The following is an 18,251-nucleotide window of genomic DNA, read 5'->3' on the forward strand; positions in this document are numbered from 1 at the left end:
CCCCGCGCATGCGCGTCCCACCGACCCGCCCCTCCGCCCCTCTCCGCTCCTCAGCCCCGCGCATGCGCGTCTTAACGCCCCTCTCCGCTCCTCGGCCCCGCGCATGCGCGTCCCACCGCCCCGCTCCTCCGCGCCGCTCCTCAGCCCCGCGCATGCGCGTCTCACCGCCCCGCTCCGCTCCTCAGCCGTGCGCATGCGCGTCCCCGCGCCGCCGCCGCCCCCCCCCCACCCCGTTCTAGCAGCTTCGCGTCTCGCGCGGGCACCGGCCGCCCCCCCCCAGCCCGGGGCAGCGGGGCTGGGGGTGCCGGGGCAGCGGGGCCGGGGGTTGCCGTGGTGCCGGGGCAGCGCCTCCCTGCCCCAACCCCTTTCCCTTTCCCGGCAGGGCTGGATTAGCGTCCCCGTCCCCTCCCCCGGCCTTCCCGAGGCACCCGCGGCCCCGTCCGAGCGCGGGTCCCGTCCCCGGGCCTGGTCCCTGCAGGGCTCCGGCAGAGCCCACCCCGTTCCCGCACCCCGGGGGTCGTGGGGTGCCCAACAGCCCCCACCGGGACGCGGGCGCTGGGCCTTCCCCTGGGATCCCTCTGAGCGAAAGAGGCGGTTTCAGCTCGGTGTCTCGCTGCCAAGGCGGCTCAGCTGATGGTGAGGAGCAGGGATGGTGCTCGGAGCCCTTGGGAACACGGATCACTGAGCAACTGGAACGTGAAACCCAGGGGCCAAACACAGAGCCTGGTCCTGCTTGTGCCCACAGGCAGCAACGGGGCACAGCGCTGCTGAGAGCCCAGCACGGAGCAGCACGACCTGGCTCCTGCTTCTGGCCTCTGCATTCCACCCCCTCTAAGCTGGAGAGCTGCTGGCTCAGGGAGCAGTGATGGGATTTTGGAGCAGCCTCAGCTCAAGGCTGAGGCTGCTCCAAAATCCCATCACTGCTCCCTGAGCCAGCAGCTCTCCAGCTTAGTTATGGAAAGTGCCCCAAGTGGCTGTGCCTGTCCTGCTCCATCGCTCCCTGAGCCACTCTGGGCTGTGGCTGCCCTCCCTCGCTGCCACCTTGGCACAGGGAGGCCACAGCTCTGGGGTGACCAAGGGCTCCCAGCCACCATCTGCTTCCTCTGGGGTTCCTCTGTGGCTGGTTGTGCTGCTGTGTCCCTCATCAGCTTTAAGGGGCTGTTGGCAGAGGCTGCCTTTACGATGGCAGTGGGCAGAAGCGCTGCTCAGCAGCACATGGGGCCCAGCTCCAGGCTCTGCACTTGGTGTGACTCGGTGCTGTGAGGGGGTGGATGTCAGTTCACTCCCCTGTGGGCAGGGGGCTGCTCCCTGTGCCTGCCAACAGCAGCTTTGTGGGTAAACCCAGGCTTCCTGCAGCCCCTTCCCACGGTGATGCAGCCAGTGAAACAGCAGCCAGATGAGCCTCAGCTTCCCTTTGGATCTGAGCACAAAGTGTGTGATGCCTCAACCCACCCCGGTGCAGGGAAGTGAGGAGAACCCACAGCTGCTGAGGGGAACGCTGAGGGGACAAAAGAGGTGACGCTGCAGCCTCACCTCTGGGCTGGGACAGGAGGAGAGAGCCTGGGCTGGGCTGTGTCCTGGGCTGGAGCCGAGGGTGACCTTGGCAACAGGAAGGAAACAAGGGGATGGGCAGGTGCTGTTCCACTGTGGGGACAGGACAGGGTATCAGGCTGAGATCTCCCTGGGAGGAAAGCTCCACCCTGGGGCCTCGTCTACCAGGGAGGTGAGTGCAGCGAAACCAACAGGCAGCACAAAGTGTTTCACCAACAATAAGCCACAACTTTTATTAATGGATAGAAATAGTACAAATTTTAAATTTAGTTGCATTTTACTCTTCTCTGAAACACCAAAAAAGGTTCCTCTCCTCCCTCTGGCAGCTACATCGTCAACTCCTGCAGACACAAGAGAGGGTTGGTTGGGAGCCACCCGTGCCCTGGGCATGCAGCCCCCTGCTCTGGCCACTGGTACATAGTGGGTCCAGGGCACTGGCACACAGAGGGTCCTGGCTACAGACACACAGGGGGTGCTGGCTACAGACATACAGGGGGTCTTGGGCACTGGCACACAGGGGGTCCTGGCTACAGACACACAGAGGGTCCTGGGCATTGACACACAGGGTGTGCTGGGCACTGGCACACAGAGGGTCCTGGCTACAGACACACAGGGGTCCTGGACACTGGCACACAGGGGGTGCTGGGCACTGGCACACAGAGGGTCCTGGGCACTGGCACACAGAGGGTCCTGGCTACAGACACACAGAGGGTCCTGGGCACTGGCACACAGGGGTCCTGGGCACTGGCACACAGGGGGTCCTGGCTACAGACACACAGAGGGTCCTGGGCACTGGCACACAGGGGTCCTGGGCACTGGCACACAGGGGGTCCTGGCTACAGACACACAGAGGGTCTTGGGCATTGACACACAGGGGGTCCTGGGCACTGGCACACAGGGGGTCCTGGCTACAGACACACAGAGGGTCCTGGGCACTGGCACACAGGGGTCCTGGGCACTGGCACACAGGGGGTCCTGGCTACAGACACACAGAGGGTCCTGGGCACTGGCACACAGGGGTCCTGGGCACTGGCACACAGGGAGTCCTGGCTACAGACACACAGGGGGTCCTGGGCACTGATATCCAGGGTGTCCTGGCCACCAACATGCAGAGGGTCATGGCCACTGACACACAGGGGGTCCTGGCCCCTGACAGGGGGTCCTGGCCACCAACATGCAGAGGGTCATGGCCCCTGACAAGCAGCCTCCTGCCCACTGACATGCAGGTGGTCTTGGCCACCAAAATGTAGGGGGCCCTGGCCACTGACATACAGGGAGTCTTGGCCCCTGGCAGCAGATCCTGCCACCACTACTCACAGCCCTGCTCTGCAGTGTGGAACTCCACTGCCCTCCCTTCCCCAGCTGTGCCCCCAGGGCTGTCCCCACCTGACACTCACCATTATGGCATTTACAATATCGTTACTGTTGTTCTTCAGCGCCCGCACGGCCTTTGCTCGGGACACGTTGGCCTGGGACATCACCAGCTCGATGTCTTTCACCTCCACGCCAGTCTCATCAACCTGAGGGAGACAAAGAGGCTGTGCTGTGCTTGGCAGAGGGCAATGGGATGGAGTGGGGCAGGTCCCATGTGGGCAGCGGGGATGGGGCTGCTGGGTTTGTGTGAAGCCAGTTCTTTGGGGACATGGGGAAGGGCAGCAGTGGAAACATCCCTCAGCTCCAGGTCAGACCCACCTCAGACTGAGGCAGCTCTGCAGTCACTTTGTAAGGAAAAGAAAGAAGAGAGGGAGTGGGATGAGAGAGAAGTGACCACACAGTGAGGGAGGAGGGTGCCAAGCAGAGGCCCCAAGCCCACGGTGAGGTGGGGACTGTCCCCTGCACACATGGAGGACCCCGTGGCTGAGGAGTGGCTGTGTCCAGAGGGGCTGAGGCTCTGTGGGGAGGTGGCCCTGGAGCAGAATGTGGCAGGAGACCCATGGGGAGGAGTCTGGGAGGAGCTGCAGCCCCAGACTCACCAGAGAGGTTTGTTAGGGATTGTATCCTGTGGAAGGGATCAGCACAGAGCAAAGGGGAATGCAAGGAGCCCTCCTCCTCCTCCTTTGAGCAGGAAGGAGCAGCAAAGACCATCGGTGAGGGACTTATTGAACCCCCATTCCCCGCCCCACTGGGGGAAGGAGAAATGGGAGCAGGCAGCTGAGCCTGGGAGGGGGAGGGATGGGGGGAAGGAGGTGTTACAGGGCTGCTTGTATTTTTCTCATCATCCTGTTCTGTTTTTTCTGTTTCTTCTGCTTTTGGTTAGTGATGGATTAAATGGATTTTCCCTGGGTTGAGCAGTCCTGTCTCTTTTACCCACTACTGAGTGAGCTCCCCCTGTCCCTGGGGATCTCCAGGACATCCTCTGGTAACTTTTCTCATCCCCATCCCACCACAGTGGTCAGGGAGGAGGAGTGAGCAAGCAGCTGGGTGGTCCTTGAGCCCATCTGGGCCTAAACCACAACTCCCAGCCCTGGAGACATCCCCCTGGCACTGCCAGGACCTGACCCTGCACCCTCTCTTTGGCATCACAGCGAAGACAAGGATGAAGGAAAGCAAACCAGAGGTGTACCACAAGCCTGCCAGCCCCGCAGTGACAGGCTGGGGAAGGTGTTACCTCTTCTTCCTCGCTCTCCTCCTGCACCGTGGGGGTCTGTGTGTTTTCTTGGATGTTTGAAACAGCTTCTCCTTGCACTTTGAACTTTTCAGCAGCTGCCAGCTGGGCCTGCTGGGACAGGTCTTCGATCTGGAGGAGGGAAGAAGCACCAGTGAGGCCAACACCATGCAGAGTGTGCCAGGAGCACACAGGCTCAGAGCCGCCACTGTGCTCCCCACACTGGGCACCCAACAGCTCTGGCACTACCCAGCCAGGAGGCTGGCCCTGGGCACAGCCCCTGGGGCTTCCCACATCCCTCCTGGGAGGCACAAGGCAGCTGGGACCCACCAGCAGCAGTCACAGCACACACCAGGCCAAGCAGAAGCCCAGGGGCTGGCAGATGCTGCATGGAATCCTTTTGGTGGTTAAAGCCCCTTGAGGCTGCTGCAGGCCCAGCCCTGCCCTCACCCTGCCCAGCCCAGCACTGACCCCTCAGCACCTCACCCCACGGCTTTGGGGTCCCTCCAGGGCTGGGCACTCCCCCAGCTCCCTGGGCAGCCTGGCACAGGGGCTGACACCCCTCTCAGGGAAACAGTTCTGCCGCAGCTTCAACCTCAACCTCCCCTGGGGCAACTTGAGCCTGTTTCCTCTTGTCCTTCAGGAGCAGAGACCGACCCCCAGCTCCCTGCAGCCTCCTGGTAGGGAGTGTCAGAGGGTGCTCCTGTCTCCCCTCAGCCTCCTCTTTCTCCAGGCTGAACAGTGAGAGCTCACCTTGGCTTCCCCAAAGACTATGTAGGTGTCTGATGCCGGGCTCTTGTACACATCTGGCTTTGTGATGACGAAGAGGATGTTCTTGGATTTCCGGATGGTGACTCTGGTGACTCCGGTCACCTGGCGAAGGCCCAGTTTGGACATTGCCTGAAACCCACGAGAGAAAGGCCAGTGAGGGGAAAAAATGAGTTCCCAAGATATGAAGAGATGTGTTTGCTCAGCTGCTCTCCAGAGAGCCAGGTCTGGTGATTGCTCACACAAATGCCAAGGTGCATTTTTACTGCTCCAAGCAGCCTTTTCACGTGGGAACTCTCTAGTGCCAGGACCAGTGTGACCCACAGCACCACTCTGGATGTGGCACCCCTGCTCTGGGCACCTGACAAGGGCAGAATATTGCACCAACCTCTCACAGCTCCTGAACAAGGACAGCAAGTGAAGAGCTGCAGCCCCAGACAGGATTTGTGGGTGAAGACCCCAGCACGTGGGGACACTGTGCCAGACCTGGAGGCAAAGCTTTGCACAGAGGTTTGGTCCCTCCAGCATCCAGCCTCACCTTTCGTGCTTTCTTTTCACTCCTGCTCTGTTTTGCTTTGCTGACGGGTTCTTCGTCTATTTCAGCTGCCGCTGCAAGCTGCAAGGAAAGAAAACAAGAGGGACCATTGAGAATAGGAGTGGACAGCAGCAGTGGGGACCCTGCTGGGCACTGGGAGAGGGTGCTGCCAGCCCTACCTGTGCCTGCTGTGTCGTGGCCTGTGTGGAGTCTTGCTCTTCGAGCTCTGGTACAGATTCATCGCTGTCAGACTCTGTTCCGGACCCTACAGGAACACAGAGGATGTCTTTGCAGCTCAGGCAGCTCCAGGGGATGTGGCAAGACCAAAGAACCACGCTGGTTTCCACTGTTGCCTTTGTTTCCAGGCAGAGTGGTTAAGCAGCATCTGCTGGAAGGAGCTCTCTCTGCAGCCCCAGTTGCCCTGGGCAGCGGGTGCCAGAGGCTGCTTGCAGCACGCCAGGCCCCAGGAGGCTGCCCCAGCCTGAGGCACTGTGCTGGCCTGGCAGCAGGGGCTAGGAAAGGCCTCAGGGCAGCACTGCTCAAGGCTCTCACAGCTCCCCCCAGACCTGTGCCAGCAGCAGCAAAGCTGAGGCTGCAGCTCAGCCACGTGGCACAGAAACAAGACCCAGCACAGCGAGTCCTGAGGCTGCTGAATCCTCACTCCAGGGGACAACTTGCAATGACCTTGAAACCCCCAGCAACAGGCAACAGCACTTTGGGATGCTCAGGATGGCCTCTGTGCCAGGTCCTGAAAGCAGATGGAGCCTCAGAGGGCTGCCAGCCCCTGTGCCACTGCTGCAGTACCATCAGCTTGTGAGCCACAGCACAACTGTGTGTGACCACGCCACAGAGCTGGCTGTCTGCAGCCTTTGCAGGAGGCTGGAGGGTGACCATGACGCCCTTTCGTGCACCATTACCTCAATTCAATCCTGTTTCCTTCCTTGGACAGAGCCTCTCACCCACAGCCACGCAGGAGCCCTTGGCACAAGCATCAGTGTGTGCCCAGGGGGGATCCCAACACTTCAGGCAGGCAAAGGTGTTTCCCCTGGGGCTGTTTCGGCACACAGCTTCCCCTTGCAGGTGTGGAAGGACACGGAGGGGGGAACCGTGGTAGATGCCAGACACACACACACAGAGCACCCCCAACACCCTGGGGTACAGACACACAACAGCTCTTCCCAGAGCCTGTGTGGAACCAACTCAACAAGTCCCAGTGCCCACACCACAAGCCACGCCGTGCTCTGTGCCCGAGGACGCGCGTTAGTGCCGCCGCACCGTGAGCTGCCCGGTCCCGGGGCACTGCCCTCCCAGCTCCCTGCTCACACGCTGCTGGGGCAGCTTCAGTGCTGGGTGCTGGGGCAGGTTCAGCACCAGCTGCTGGGGCAGGTTCAGTGCTGGGTGCTGGGGCAGGTTCAGCACCAGCTGCTGGGGCAGGTTCAGTGCTGGGTGCTGGGGCAGGTTCAGCACCAGCTGCTGGGGCAGCTTCAGGGCTGGGTGCTGGGGCAGGTTCAGCACCAGCTACTGGGGCAGGTTCAGTGCTGGGTGCTGGGGCAGCTTCAGCACAGGCTGCTGGGGCAGGTTCAGCACCAGCTGCTGGGGCAGGTTCAGTGCTGGGTGCTGGGGCAGGTTCAGCACCAGCTACTGGGGCAGGTTCAGTGCTGGGTGCTGGGGCAGGTTCAGCACAGTTGCTGCTGGGGCAGGTTCAGTGCTGGGTGCTGGGGCAGGTTCAGCACCAGCTGCTGGGGCAGGTTCAGTGCTGGGTGCTGGGGCAGGTTCAGCACCAGCTGCTGGGGCAGCTTCAGGGCTGGGTGCTGGGGCAGGTTCAGCACCAGCTACTGGGGCAGGTTCAGTGCTGGGTGCTGGGGCAGCTTCAGCACAGGCTGCTGGGGCAGGTTCAGCACCAGCTGCTGGGGCAGGTTCAGTGCTGGGTGCTGGGGCAGGTTCAGCACCAGCTACTGGGGCAGGTTCAGTGCTGGCTGCTGGGGCAGCTTCAGCACAGTTGCTGCTGGGGCAGGTTCAGTGCTGGGTGCTGGGGCAGGTTCAGTGCTGGGTGCTGGGGCAGCTTCAGCACAGTTGCTGCTGGGGCAGGTTCAGCACCAGCTGCTAGGGCAGGTTCAGCACCAGCTGCTGGGGCAGGTTCAGTGCTGGATGCTGGGGCAGGTTCAGCACCAGCTGCTGGGGCAGCTTCAGCACCAGCTGCTGGGGCAGGTTCAGTGCTGGATGCTGGGGCAGGTTCAGCACCAGCTGCTGGGGCAGGTTCAGCACCAGCTACTGGGGCAGCTTCAGTGCTGGATGCTGGGGCAGGTTCAGCACCAGCTACTGGGGCAGGTTCAGCACCAGCTACTGGGGTAGCTTCAGTGCTGGATGTGGGGCAGGTTCAGCACTGGCTGCTGGGGCAGGTTCAGCAGGGGCAGGTTCAGTACCAGGTTCGGTGCTGGCTGCTGGGGCAACTTCAGCAGGGGCATGTTCAGTGCTGGGTGCTGGGACAGGTTCAGCACCAGCTACTGGGGCAGGTTCAGTGCTGGCTGCTGGGACAGGTTCAGTGCTGGCTGCTGGGACAGGTTCAGTGCTGGCTGCTGGGGCAGGTTCAGCACTAGGTTCAGTGCTGGCTGCTGGGGCAACTTCAGCAGGGGCAGGTTCAGCACTAGGTTCAGTGCTGGCTGCTGGGGCAACTTCAGCAGGGGCAGGTTCAGCACTAGGTTCAGTGCTGGGTGCTGGAGCAACTTCAGCACAGGCTGCTGGGGTAGCTTCAGCTATTGGGGCAGGTTCAGTGCTGGCTGCTGGGGCAGGTTCAGTAGGGACAGGTTCAGCACCAGGTTCAGTGCTGGCTGCTGGAGCAGCTTCAGCTACTGGGGCAGCTTCAGCTACTGGGGCAGCTTCAGTGCTGGCTGCTGGGGCAGGTTCAGCAGGGACAGGTTCAGCACCAGGTTCAGTGCTGGCTGCTGGGGCAGCTTCAGCTACTGGGGCAGGTTCAGCACCAGCTACTGGGGCAGGTTCAGCACCAGCTACTGGGGCAGGTTCAGTGCTGGATGCTGGGGCAGCTTCAGCTACTGGGGCAGGTTCAGCACCAGCTGCTGGGGCAGCTTCAGCAGGGGCATGTTCAGTGCTGGGTGCTGGGGCAGGTTCAGCACCATCAACTGGGGCAGGCTCAGCGCTGGCTGCCATGGCTCCGGCATCCAGACCCAACACACCGAGAGCCGTGAGGGCAGCCAGGCCCTGCCCAGGGGGTTAGTAGCGGGTGGGCAGCCAGTGACACTCCATGCACACGGCAAACCGAGGTGCCAAATACCCTTGTCGTTCTTCAGGCCAGGCTTCGCCGGAGCAGCGGGCGCCGCGGCTGCCCGGGGAGCCACATCCAGCAGCAGGGGCTGCGCCGGCGGCTGGGCGGCGGGCGGCAGCTCGGGGGGGAGCAGAGGCGGCAGCTCGTCGTCCTCCGTGGCGGCGCTGGCGGGGGCCGGGGCCTTGCAGGGGGGGTTGGCTGGTTGGGGACGGGGCCCCGGTTTGGCAGCTTTACTGGGAGGTTGTTTCTTTGCTGGGAGGTGACCTGCTGAGGCAGAGCCAGGCAGGACGGCCACGGCTTCTGCTTTGTGGGGGGTGCTGCCAACGGCTGGGGCTGGGGCAGCTGGTGTGGCAGGGGCTGGAGCAGGGGCTGCCCGGCTCTCTGGAGCTGCTTTGGCTGTGGCAGGAGCTGGTGGAGCTGCTGTGGCTGCAGCAGGGCTCTTGGGAGCTGCTTTGGCTGCCTGGGGGGCGGCAGGAGGTGGTGGAGCTGCTGTGGCTGCAACAGGGCTCTTGGGAGCTGCTTTGGCTGTGGCAGGAGGTGGTGGAGCTGCTGTGGCTGCAGCAGGGCTCTTGGGAGCTGCTTTGGCTGTGGCAGGAGGTGGTGGAGCTGCTGTGGCTGCAACAGGGCTCTTGGGAGCTGCTTTGGCTGCCTGGGGGGTGGCAGGAGGTGGTGGAGCTGCTGTGGCTGCAGCAGGGCTCTTGGGAGCAGCTTTGGCTGCCTGGGGGGTGGCAGGAGCTGGCACTGGTGCTGTGGCTGCAACAGGGCTCTTGGGAGCAGCTTTGGCTGCCTGGGGGGAGGCAGGAGCTGGTGGAGCTGCTGTAGCTGCAACAGGGCTCTTGGGAGCTGCTTTGGCTGCCTGGGGGGTGGCAGGAGCTGGTGGAGCTGCTGTGGCTGCAACAGGGCTCTTGGGAGCAGCTTTGGCTGCTTTGGCTGTGGCAGGAGGTGGTGGAGCTGCTGTGGCTGCAGCAGGGCTCTTGGGAGCTGCTTTGGCTGTGGCAGGAGGTGGTGGAGCTGCTGTGGCTGCAACAGGGCTCTTGGGAGCTGCTTTGGCTGCCTGGGGGGTATCTGGAGCAGGTGGAGCTGCTGTGGCTGCAATAGGGCTCTTGGGAGCGGCTGTGGCAGGAGCTGGTGGAGCCGCTGGCACAGGAGCTGCAGTGGTGGGGCTGCTCTTTGAGGGCTTTTTGGCTGGGCAGGGTGCAGCTGGAGCTGCAGGAACTGGTGGGACTGGGGAGGGAGCACCAACTGGGCTCTTGGGAGCTGCTTTGGCTGCAGGAGTGGCAGCTGGAGCCGGTGGAGCTGGCACTGGTGGCGTGGCAGGGAGCGGGCTCACGGGAGCTGCTTTGGCTGCAGGAGGGGTGGCTGGAGCTGCTGCTGCTGGTGTGACAGGCTGGGAGCTGGCAGGGGCTGAGGGGCCAGTGGCAGGGGCTGAGGGGCCAGTGGCAGGGGCTGAGGGGCCAGTGACAGGGCTCACAGGAGCTGTTTTGGCCACAGGAGGGGTGGCTTGAGCTGTCACCGCTGGTGTGACAGGAGGGGAGCTGGCACAGGGAGGAGAAGGAGCAGTGACTGGGCTCTTGGGAGCTGCTTTGGCTGCGGGAGCAGCATCTGGAGCTGGTGGAGCTGGCACTGGTGGTGTGGCAGAGGCAGGGAGAGGGCTCACAGGAGATGCTTTGGCCACAGCAGGGGCAGCTGGAGCTGGTGGAGTCACTGGCACTGGAGTGGCAGCAGCAGAGGGAGCAGCTGGGGCAGCCACTGGGCTGCTCTTAGGAGGCTTTTTGGATGCAGGAGCTTTTGTGGAAGGGACCACAGGGGCAGCCACTGGGCTCACAGGAGCTGGTTTGCCTGCAGGAGGGGTGGCTGGAGCTGCCACTGCTGGTGTGACAGGCAGGGAGCTGGCAGGGGCTGAGGGGGCAGTGATGGGGCTCACAGGAGCTGGTTTTGCTGCAGGAGGGGTGACTGGAGCTGTCACTGCTGGTGTGACAGGCAGGGAGCTGGCAGGGGCTGAAGAGGCAGCCACTGGGCTCACAGGAGCTGGTTTGCCTGCAGGAGGGGTAGCTGGAGCTGCTGGAGCTGTCACTGCTGGTGTGACAGGCAGGGAGCTGGCAGGGGCTGAAGGGGCAGCAACTGGGCTCACAGGAGCTGGTTTGCCTGCAGGAGGGGTGGCTGGAGCTGCCACTGCTGGTGTGACAGGCAGGGAGCTGGCAGGGGCTGAAGAGGCAGCCACTGGGCTCACAGGAGCTGGTTTGCCTGCAGGAGGGGTGGCTGGAGCTGCTGGAGCTGCCACTGCTGGTGTGACAGGCAGGGAGCTGGCAGGGGCTGAAGGGGCAGCCACTGGGCTCACAGGAGCTGGTTTGGCAGCAGGAGGGGTGGCTGGAGCTGCTGGAGCTGAGGGGTCAGCTGGGGAGATGGGGCTCACTGGAGCTGCTTTAGCCAAAGCAGCCACTGCTGCTGCTGCTGGAGGCCCTGTGGGAGATGTGGCAACTCCCAGAGAGGGTTTGGACGGGGCAGGAGCGACAGGAGCTGCTGCAGCAGCAGGTGCTGCCCAAGGGTCTGGGCTCCCAGGAGGTGTCTTGGCCATGGAAGGAGCAATTGGGTCTCCCACAGCTGCAGAGGCAGCAGCTGAGGCCACTGGGGAAGGGCCTGTGGGACAGGTCTTAGCAACAGGAGCAACTGGATCCAGTGGAGACACTGGAGCACCAGGGGCTGGGCCCTGTGGGGTGGCAGCAGGACTCCCAGGAGCCATCCCAGCTGGCACAAGGGGGGCAGAGGGTGACAGTGGAGCCAGGAAGGGAGGTGAGGAGATGGCCCCAGCCAGAGCTGGGCATGGGGGAGGAGCGAGGGGGAGCAGGGGAGAGGCTGAAGCAGAAGCCAGCGGGGCAGAGACAGGGCTGCCAGGAGACACTGGCACTGCCTGGGCAGCTGGTGCCAGGATGGGGCATAGAGGGGCTGCAGAGGAAAAAGGGGGAGAGCCTGGGCTTTGGGGAGCCTTGGGAGGAGTGGTGGGAGCAGGTAGGAAAGTGGGGGATGCCATCTGGGGAGAGGCAGCCAGGGGAAGGGAAGGGGGTGGTGGGAGAGGGGCAGCTTTAACAGGAGAGGTGGGAGCTGTGGGGGGAGAACCAGGGCTCAGAGCAGGACCTTGGGGGGCCACTGTGGTGGGAGCAGCAGCCAGAGCAGGAGCCACCAGGGCTGGGAGTCCTGGAGACACTGGGCCAAGTGGGGCAGGCCCAGGAGATCCTGGGGCTGCCAAAGCCCTTGGGGACTGTGGAGCTGGAGGAGGAGAAGTGGTAACTGGGACCTGCAGAGCTGGGAGGGGAAGCTGAGGGGGAACAGAAAACACAGGGATGGCACCAGCAGGGACCACAGGGGGGGAAATGGGGGCCAGGGGGGTGGTGGGGGCTGGGAGGGCTGTGGCAGGGCTGGGTGGCTCAGCCAGGAGAGCCTGGCCAGCAGAGCCTGAAGACGGAGTCAGAGGTGGGGAATGAGCAGCATGAAGAGCAGCTAAAGGAGAAAAACAGAGTGACCCCATGAGAGAAAGGAGAGAGGGAGGGAAGCCAGGAGAAGGCAGCTGGCCCCAGCCCAGCCCTGGCTTCCCCCCAGCCTTTGTGCCGTGCTTCTAGAGCAGCAGGCAAGTGTCTGCCTGGCCTGTCAGCTCCAGCACTGCCCAGCACGTTCAGCACTCCAGACACCAGCACCCATTTCCCCAGTGCACAGTGCCAGGGTGTCAGTAGCTGATGGGCACAAGTGACAGGAGGGAAAACCCGATGCCAGGACTGGTGCCATCAGCCCCAGAACCTGACAGGGCCAGAGAAGGGGCCAAGTCTTGCCACCAGCTCTGCCCTTGGCTCTTCCCTACCAAAGGAGTTGCCACAACTTTTGTGGAGCCCTTAATGCCCAGCCAGACCCTCAGCACTGCACAGGAGCCTGGGGAACTGCATTCCAGGCTGGGAGCAGGGGTGTCAAAGGGTAACTGGCACAGGCTGGGACACAGCAAGTGCCCCTGGCACAGGAGGAGAAAGTCCTTTGGTGCTGAGCTGAGGGAGCCCTGGCCCAGGCTGCCCAGGGAGGGTGTGGACGCTCCTTCTCAGGAGGTTCCCAACTTCCCCCTGGACACGTTCCTGTGCCCCCTGAGCCAGGGGAAGCTGCTGGAGCAGGGGCTGGGGCTGGAGCAGCTCTGCAGGGCCCTTCCCACCCCACCACTGTGTGATTCTGTGAGGACTCACCCAAGGATAGGACAGAACAGTCAAACTGAACAAACTGGCATGCATCCCTGTTCCAGCTGTGCTGGGCCAGGCAGTGCCCCCACCAACAGGCACCCACTGGGGGATGAGGACCCCAGTGCCCTGTGCTCCCCTCTGCAAGCTGTTAGGGTTAATGGAACCACAACCACCCAGAACTGCAAACTGGGGTTAATGTGGCACACGGGGTGTTAAGGAGGGTGTGGAGTACCTGAGGCTGCCACAGGCACAGGGGCTGTGGGAGGAAGGGCAGCTGGAGCTGAACAGGGAGAACAACAGGTCATTAAGTCCCTTCAAGGAGAGCATTTGCCATCCAGCTCCCCCCACGCACCCAGAGAGAGCCCAGCACCCATGGGTGAGCAAAGGGAACCACACAGGGAAGGGGCCATGAGGATAACAGCTCAGGTTGGACCAGTGGAACCAGCCCTGCTGCTGATGGAGGGAGCAGAACCAGCCTGGCCACACTCAGCATCAAGCCCAAGCCCAGCAGCAGCGTGTCACAGCACGTCTGTCCCCAGGGACAGCCAGGAACAGCCACCAAAGCCACAGGTAGGCTGCAGAGCCCAAACCTCAGAGACCTCTTCACATCAAGTGAGATGGAGCTTCACTGGCTCTCATCACCCCCAGTAGCAGCCAGGTCACTCACCAACGCAGCCCAGCCTGTCCAACACAGCCATGGGATGAGGGGAGAGGCTCAGGCCCCACCTCACTGCTGCCCAGAGCAGTGACACTCCCAGTGTCACTCCCAGTGTCACTCCCAGCAGCCTCCTCTGGGGTTGACATCCCTTGCTCTGCATCCAGAAGATGTTTCTAATGCCCCAATTCCCCCAATCTACCCCTAAAAGTGGGGTGGTAGGAAGACAGGAGCTGTCCAACAAGCACAGGGCATCGGTGTCTCGTGCCAATGTTCTGCTTTGGGGAACCCACTGGTACCTCAAAAAGGATCAACAACTCCTGGCCAAGCACTGAGCTGGTCCCAGGACAGGCTGCACAGACACCACTCTGCTCTGGGAAGTTTGCATCTCCCTGAAAGCTGCCCTGTTCCTTCTCTGCCTCCACTGACACCTCACCAGCACCTTGTGAGGATGTCTCTGAGATAAAACACAGTGTTTTCATTTCAACACTTCTCCTGTGGCCCCTTCTGCAACCAGCAAGACTGAGGATTCCCAAAAAGCACATCACACTCTGACAGGATGCTGAGAGCAGCCAAGCCACAGAGCCCCCCACACCCTGAGTGTGGGCAGCAGGGCCAGGGAGGTTGTGCTGCCCCTCTGCTCTGCCAGAGCTGGGGAGGCCTCAGCTGGAGTCCTGGGGCCAGTGCTGGGCTCCCCAGCTGCAGAGAGACAGGGAAGTGCTGCAGAGAGGCCAGGGCAGGGCCAGCAAGATGCTGAGGGATGGAACATGTGTGTGAGGAGGAAAGGCTGCAGCCCTGGGGCTGTTCAGCCTGGGGAACAGAAGCCTGAGCTCAGGGGCCCTTCTCAATGCTGCTCAGTCCCTAAAGGAGGATGGATGGGGCCAGGCTTTGTGCTGAGGTGGCCAGTGGCAGGACAAGGGGTGATGGGCACAGGCTGGGACACAGCAAGTGCCCCTGGCCCAGGAGGAGCAAGTCCTTTGGTGCTGAGCTGAGGGAGCCCTGGCCCAGGCTGCCCAGGGAGGGTGTGGAGGCTCCTTCTCAGGAGGTTCCCAACCCCCCCTGGACACGTTCCTGTGCCCCCTGAGCCAGGGGCAGCTGCTGGAGCAGGGGCTGGGGCTGGAGCAGCTCTGCAGGGCCCTTCCCATCCCCAGCATTCTATGACTCCATGACACACCATAATGGCAGGCTAAAGCTTGCTGTGCCCAACCTCACGAGCTTCCCACAGAACATCCAACCTCCACAGAGCAAGAGAAACATCAAAGGAAGCTGCCTGACAGTTCCCACCCACGGAACCCTGTGCTCCCTCCTCCAGCTCCTCTCGTGCTGCCAATCTCCAAGCAGCCAGCTCAGCAGAGAGGGGGTAAACACAACAGCCTTTGCCCTCACACATCCCCTTCACCCTCCTTGCAGGGAGTCCCACAAGCCCTGGCAGCTGCTCCAGCCTCTGTAGCTGTTTGTGTCACCTCCACCCTGGGCTCTCCCAGGGCTGGAGGAGCTGGTCCTGCCACAGCACAGGCTGCTCAGCTGCCCACTGTTGGCTTCTACCGCCCCACACGTGCTCTGTGAGGCTGTTCCCAGACTCAAGGCAGGAGCTGTCACCCAAGCCAGAGGAAAACAACCATCCTGGGAAGGGGGGGAGGAGGTTGGCCCCACTGCAGGAATCCCAAATACGCCTGGAGACGGACCAAAAGCACACAGCAGCTCCCCAGGAGCTGACACCAGAGCTGTGGCACCGCTGCCCAGCGAGCCAGGGCCACCTCCCTCCCAAAGGAACCTTCCTGCCAGCACCTCCAGCTGCTGGGAAACCCCAGCTTCCCTCGTGGTCCCCAAATCCCACAGGTACTTTGGACAGAGCCCCCATCCCCCGGGGCTGGGTGACAACACCTGGTTTCCCTGCAGTGCCAGGAGAGGGGTGCAGCAAAACCCAGCCAAGAGCTTGTGCCAACTGCCCCAGGGCACTCAGGAGGCTTCTGAGGGAGCTGGACAGCAAAACAGGGTCCCACACAGGCTGCAGACCCCCCAGTCCTGCTGCCAGCTGCCCCCCAAAACGCTGCAGCCACATTCCCCAGCCCCACCGGGACTTTCACTCCCAACCCCGACCAGTTCCAGAGCACAAAGGGGTCACCGGGGGCGGTTGTGCCTGTCCCCAACTACCCTCGGCGCCACACACCCGGACCCTGAGAGCTACAGCCGCTCGTCCCCCTGCTCCCAACCCAAGAGCCGCAGCAGGAACGTCCAAACGCGGCCCCCGGCGCCGCTGAGCCGATGCTCTCCCCGGGACCAACAACCGCACTCGGGTGGGAAACGACAGAAGCGACGCCAAAGCCCTTTGACCGCAGCACCACGCTACAGCGGCCGAGGCGAGCGGGAGCCACCAGCCCGTGGCCCAGACGCCACAAACACCGGCCCCGGCGCGTCCTTTCACCCCCCCACCCCTCGTCAAGAGCCACCGGGCGCCTGGAGGCCGCGGGGACGGGCCCAGCCCCGGCAGCGCCGCGACCCCCCGCCCGCCCTCACCTGTCTCAGCCTGCGGCTGTGGCAGCTCCTGCTCCGTGGCTGGGACGGTTTCTGTAGCTTCGCCGGGCATTCCTGCGGGAAGGGGAGAGGCGACAGGCCCGGGCTCGCCGGGGCTCCGCACGGAACGCGCCGCTGCCAGCCCGCGCCGGTCCCGTGCCCACAACACCCAGCGCCTCCCGGTACGAGAACGGGCTTCGGGCACCACGGGCCCTGTACTGGACACATGGCCCCGGTCCGGCCACGGGGCTCTTTCCCCGCCCCCCCCGGCTCCTCGCCCCGGTGCGCGGGGCCGCTCCCGCCGCCCCGAACACGGTCCCGGCTGCGGCCTCGGTCGCGCCGCCGCAACCTCCCTCCCTCCCTCCTCCCGGCCCGGCCGCGAGCCGCGAGCGGCACGGGCACGTCCCGCAGCGTCCCCGGCCCCGCGCGGCGGCGGATGGCGGCGGATGGCGGCGGATGGCGGCCGCGGGACTCACTGTGCGGGGAGCGGGGCCCAAGATGGCGGCGGAAAGAGAGCGAGCAGCTGGAAGCGCGACTTCCGGCGAGACGCAGCACTTCCGGGGCTAAGGGCAGCGCCCGGCACGGCCCGGCCCCGGCTCCGGCCCCGACCCGCCCCGCAGCCCGCGCAGAGCCGTTCCGGGCGCCGGCGGGACCCCGCGCTGCTGGGCCGCGGCCATGGCGGGGCTGGGCCCGGCTGTGGGGAACGGGACCCCCGCGCCGGCAGCGACCCGGGGCTGTGGCGGCAGCACAGGGTCGCCAGCGCTGGGACGGAGCTGGGAAGCTCAGCCAGGGCAGCCCCCTGCCAGAGCAGCAGCACCCAGAGCAGGGCACACAGGGACTCATCCAGCTAGGGTTGGAGAGGCCAGGTAACCCCAACACAGGGCCCCTTCCCAGCCCCCAGCCCCAGCTCAGCCCTCCCACACCCCCATCGCTGTGTGTCCCCCTCCCTGGGCACCCCATCAGCTGGGCCCTGTGTCTCCTGTCCCTGTCACCCCATCCTTGGTCACCTCATCTTCTGGGCCCCTGTCACCTGGCTCTGCACCCTCAGCCCCCACCAGCTGAACCCCATCCCTGCATCTCCATCCCCATCTTCACTATATTCACAGACTCAGGGGCTGGGAGGGACCTGGGAAGCTCATCCAGTGCAGCCCCCTGCCAGAGCAGCAGCACCCAGAGCAGGGCACACAGGGACTCATCCAGCTGGGGTTGGGATGTCTCCAGAGCAGGAGCTTCCACAGCCCATCTGGGCAGCCCCTGCCAGTGCTCCCTCACCTCAGCAGGGAACTAATTCTGCCTTGTGTGTCTCTGGAACCTCTGATGTTGCAGCTTGTGCCCGTTGCCCCTTGTCCCATCATTGGCCATCCCTGAGCACAGCCTGGCTCCAGCCTCCTGACACTTGTGAACATGACTGAACTCAGCCCTCAGGCTCCTCTTCTCCAAGCTGCAGAGCCCCAGCTCCCTCAGCCTTTCAGCACAAGGCAGATGCTCCACTCCAGCATCTCTGTGGGCTTTTTTTCCCTCATGTTTCTTTGGAACTTCTGATGTTCCAGCTTGTATCTGTTGCCCCTTCTCTGTAGACTCCCCCCCTCCAGCAGCTCCACACTTCCCCCTGCAGTTTCACAGCATGGTGGGGTTGGGAGGGAGCTTTAGAGCTCATCCAGCCCAATGCCCCTGCAGAAGCAGCTCCCACCTAGGTCAGGTCACACAGAAACATGTCCAGGGGGGTCTTGAAGAGCTCCAAGGAAGGAGCCTCCACACCCTCCCTGGGCAGCCTGGGCCAGGGCTCCCTCACTGAAACACTGAAACAGCTCCCCCTTATGTCTCAAGTGCAACTGTTTGTGTTGCAGCTTCATCCCATCACCCCTTGTCCTGTTGCTAGATAGGTTCCTTCATCATCTCTGTAGCCCTGTGCTGAGCTCCAGCAGCTCCTCCTGCAACTGAGGGGCCCAGAGCTGGAGACAACACCCCAGATGCATGGGGCAGGGCTATGAGGTGTGGGGCAGGGCTATGAGGTGTGGGGCAGGGCTATGGAGCAGTGACCCTGCAGCTGCAGGGCAGGACCCCTCTTCCTCCCTGAGGGGACAGCACACAGATCCAGCTCAGCACATGGTGACCAGAAACATTTAATGGTC

At 63.4% G+C, this 18,251-nt stretch overlaps 1 protein-coding gene across 1 annotated transcript; it reads right to left on the reverse strand.

Moving 5' to 3' along the window:
• Positions 1–1,758: 1,758 nt before the first annotated feature.
• On the reverse strand, positions 1,759–16,671 carry NACA (nascent polypeptide associated complex subunit alpha). The gene is made up of 8 exons (XM_062015381.1): positions 16,596–16,671; positions 16,123–16,194; positions 5,639–5,724; positions 5,463–5,540; positions 4,910–5,056; positions 4,160–4,288; positions 2,949–3,071; positions 1,759–1,892 (listed from the first exon to the last, which is right to left on the reverse strand). The coding sequence occupies exons 2-8, from the start codon at positions 16,190–16,192 to the stop codon at positions 1,878–1,880; spliced, it is 648 nt and encodes a 215-aa protein (XP_061871365.1). The 5' UTR covers positions 16,193–16,194; positions 16,596–16,671; the 3' UTR covers positions 1,759–1,877.
• Between the last annotated feature and the right edge of the window lie 1,580 nt (positions 16,672–18,251).

The sequence above is a fragment of the Colius striatus genome, chromosome 26 (assembly GCF_028858725.1).
Source record: "Colius striatus isolate bColStr4 chromosome 26, bColStr4.1.hap1, whole genome shotgun sequence".
NCBI classification, from domain to species: Eukaryota; Metazoa; Chordata; class Aves; order Coliiformes; family Coliidae; genus Colius; species Colius striatus.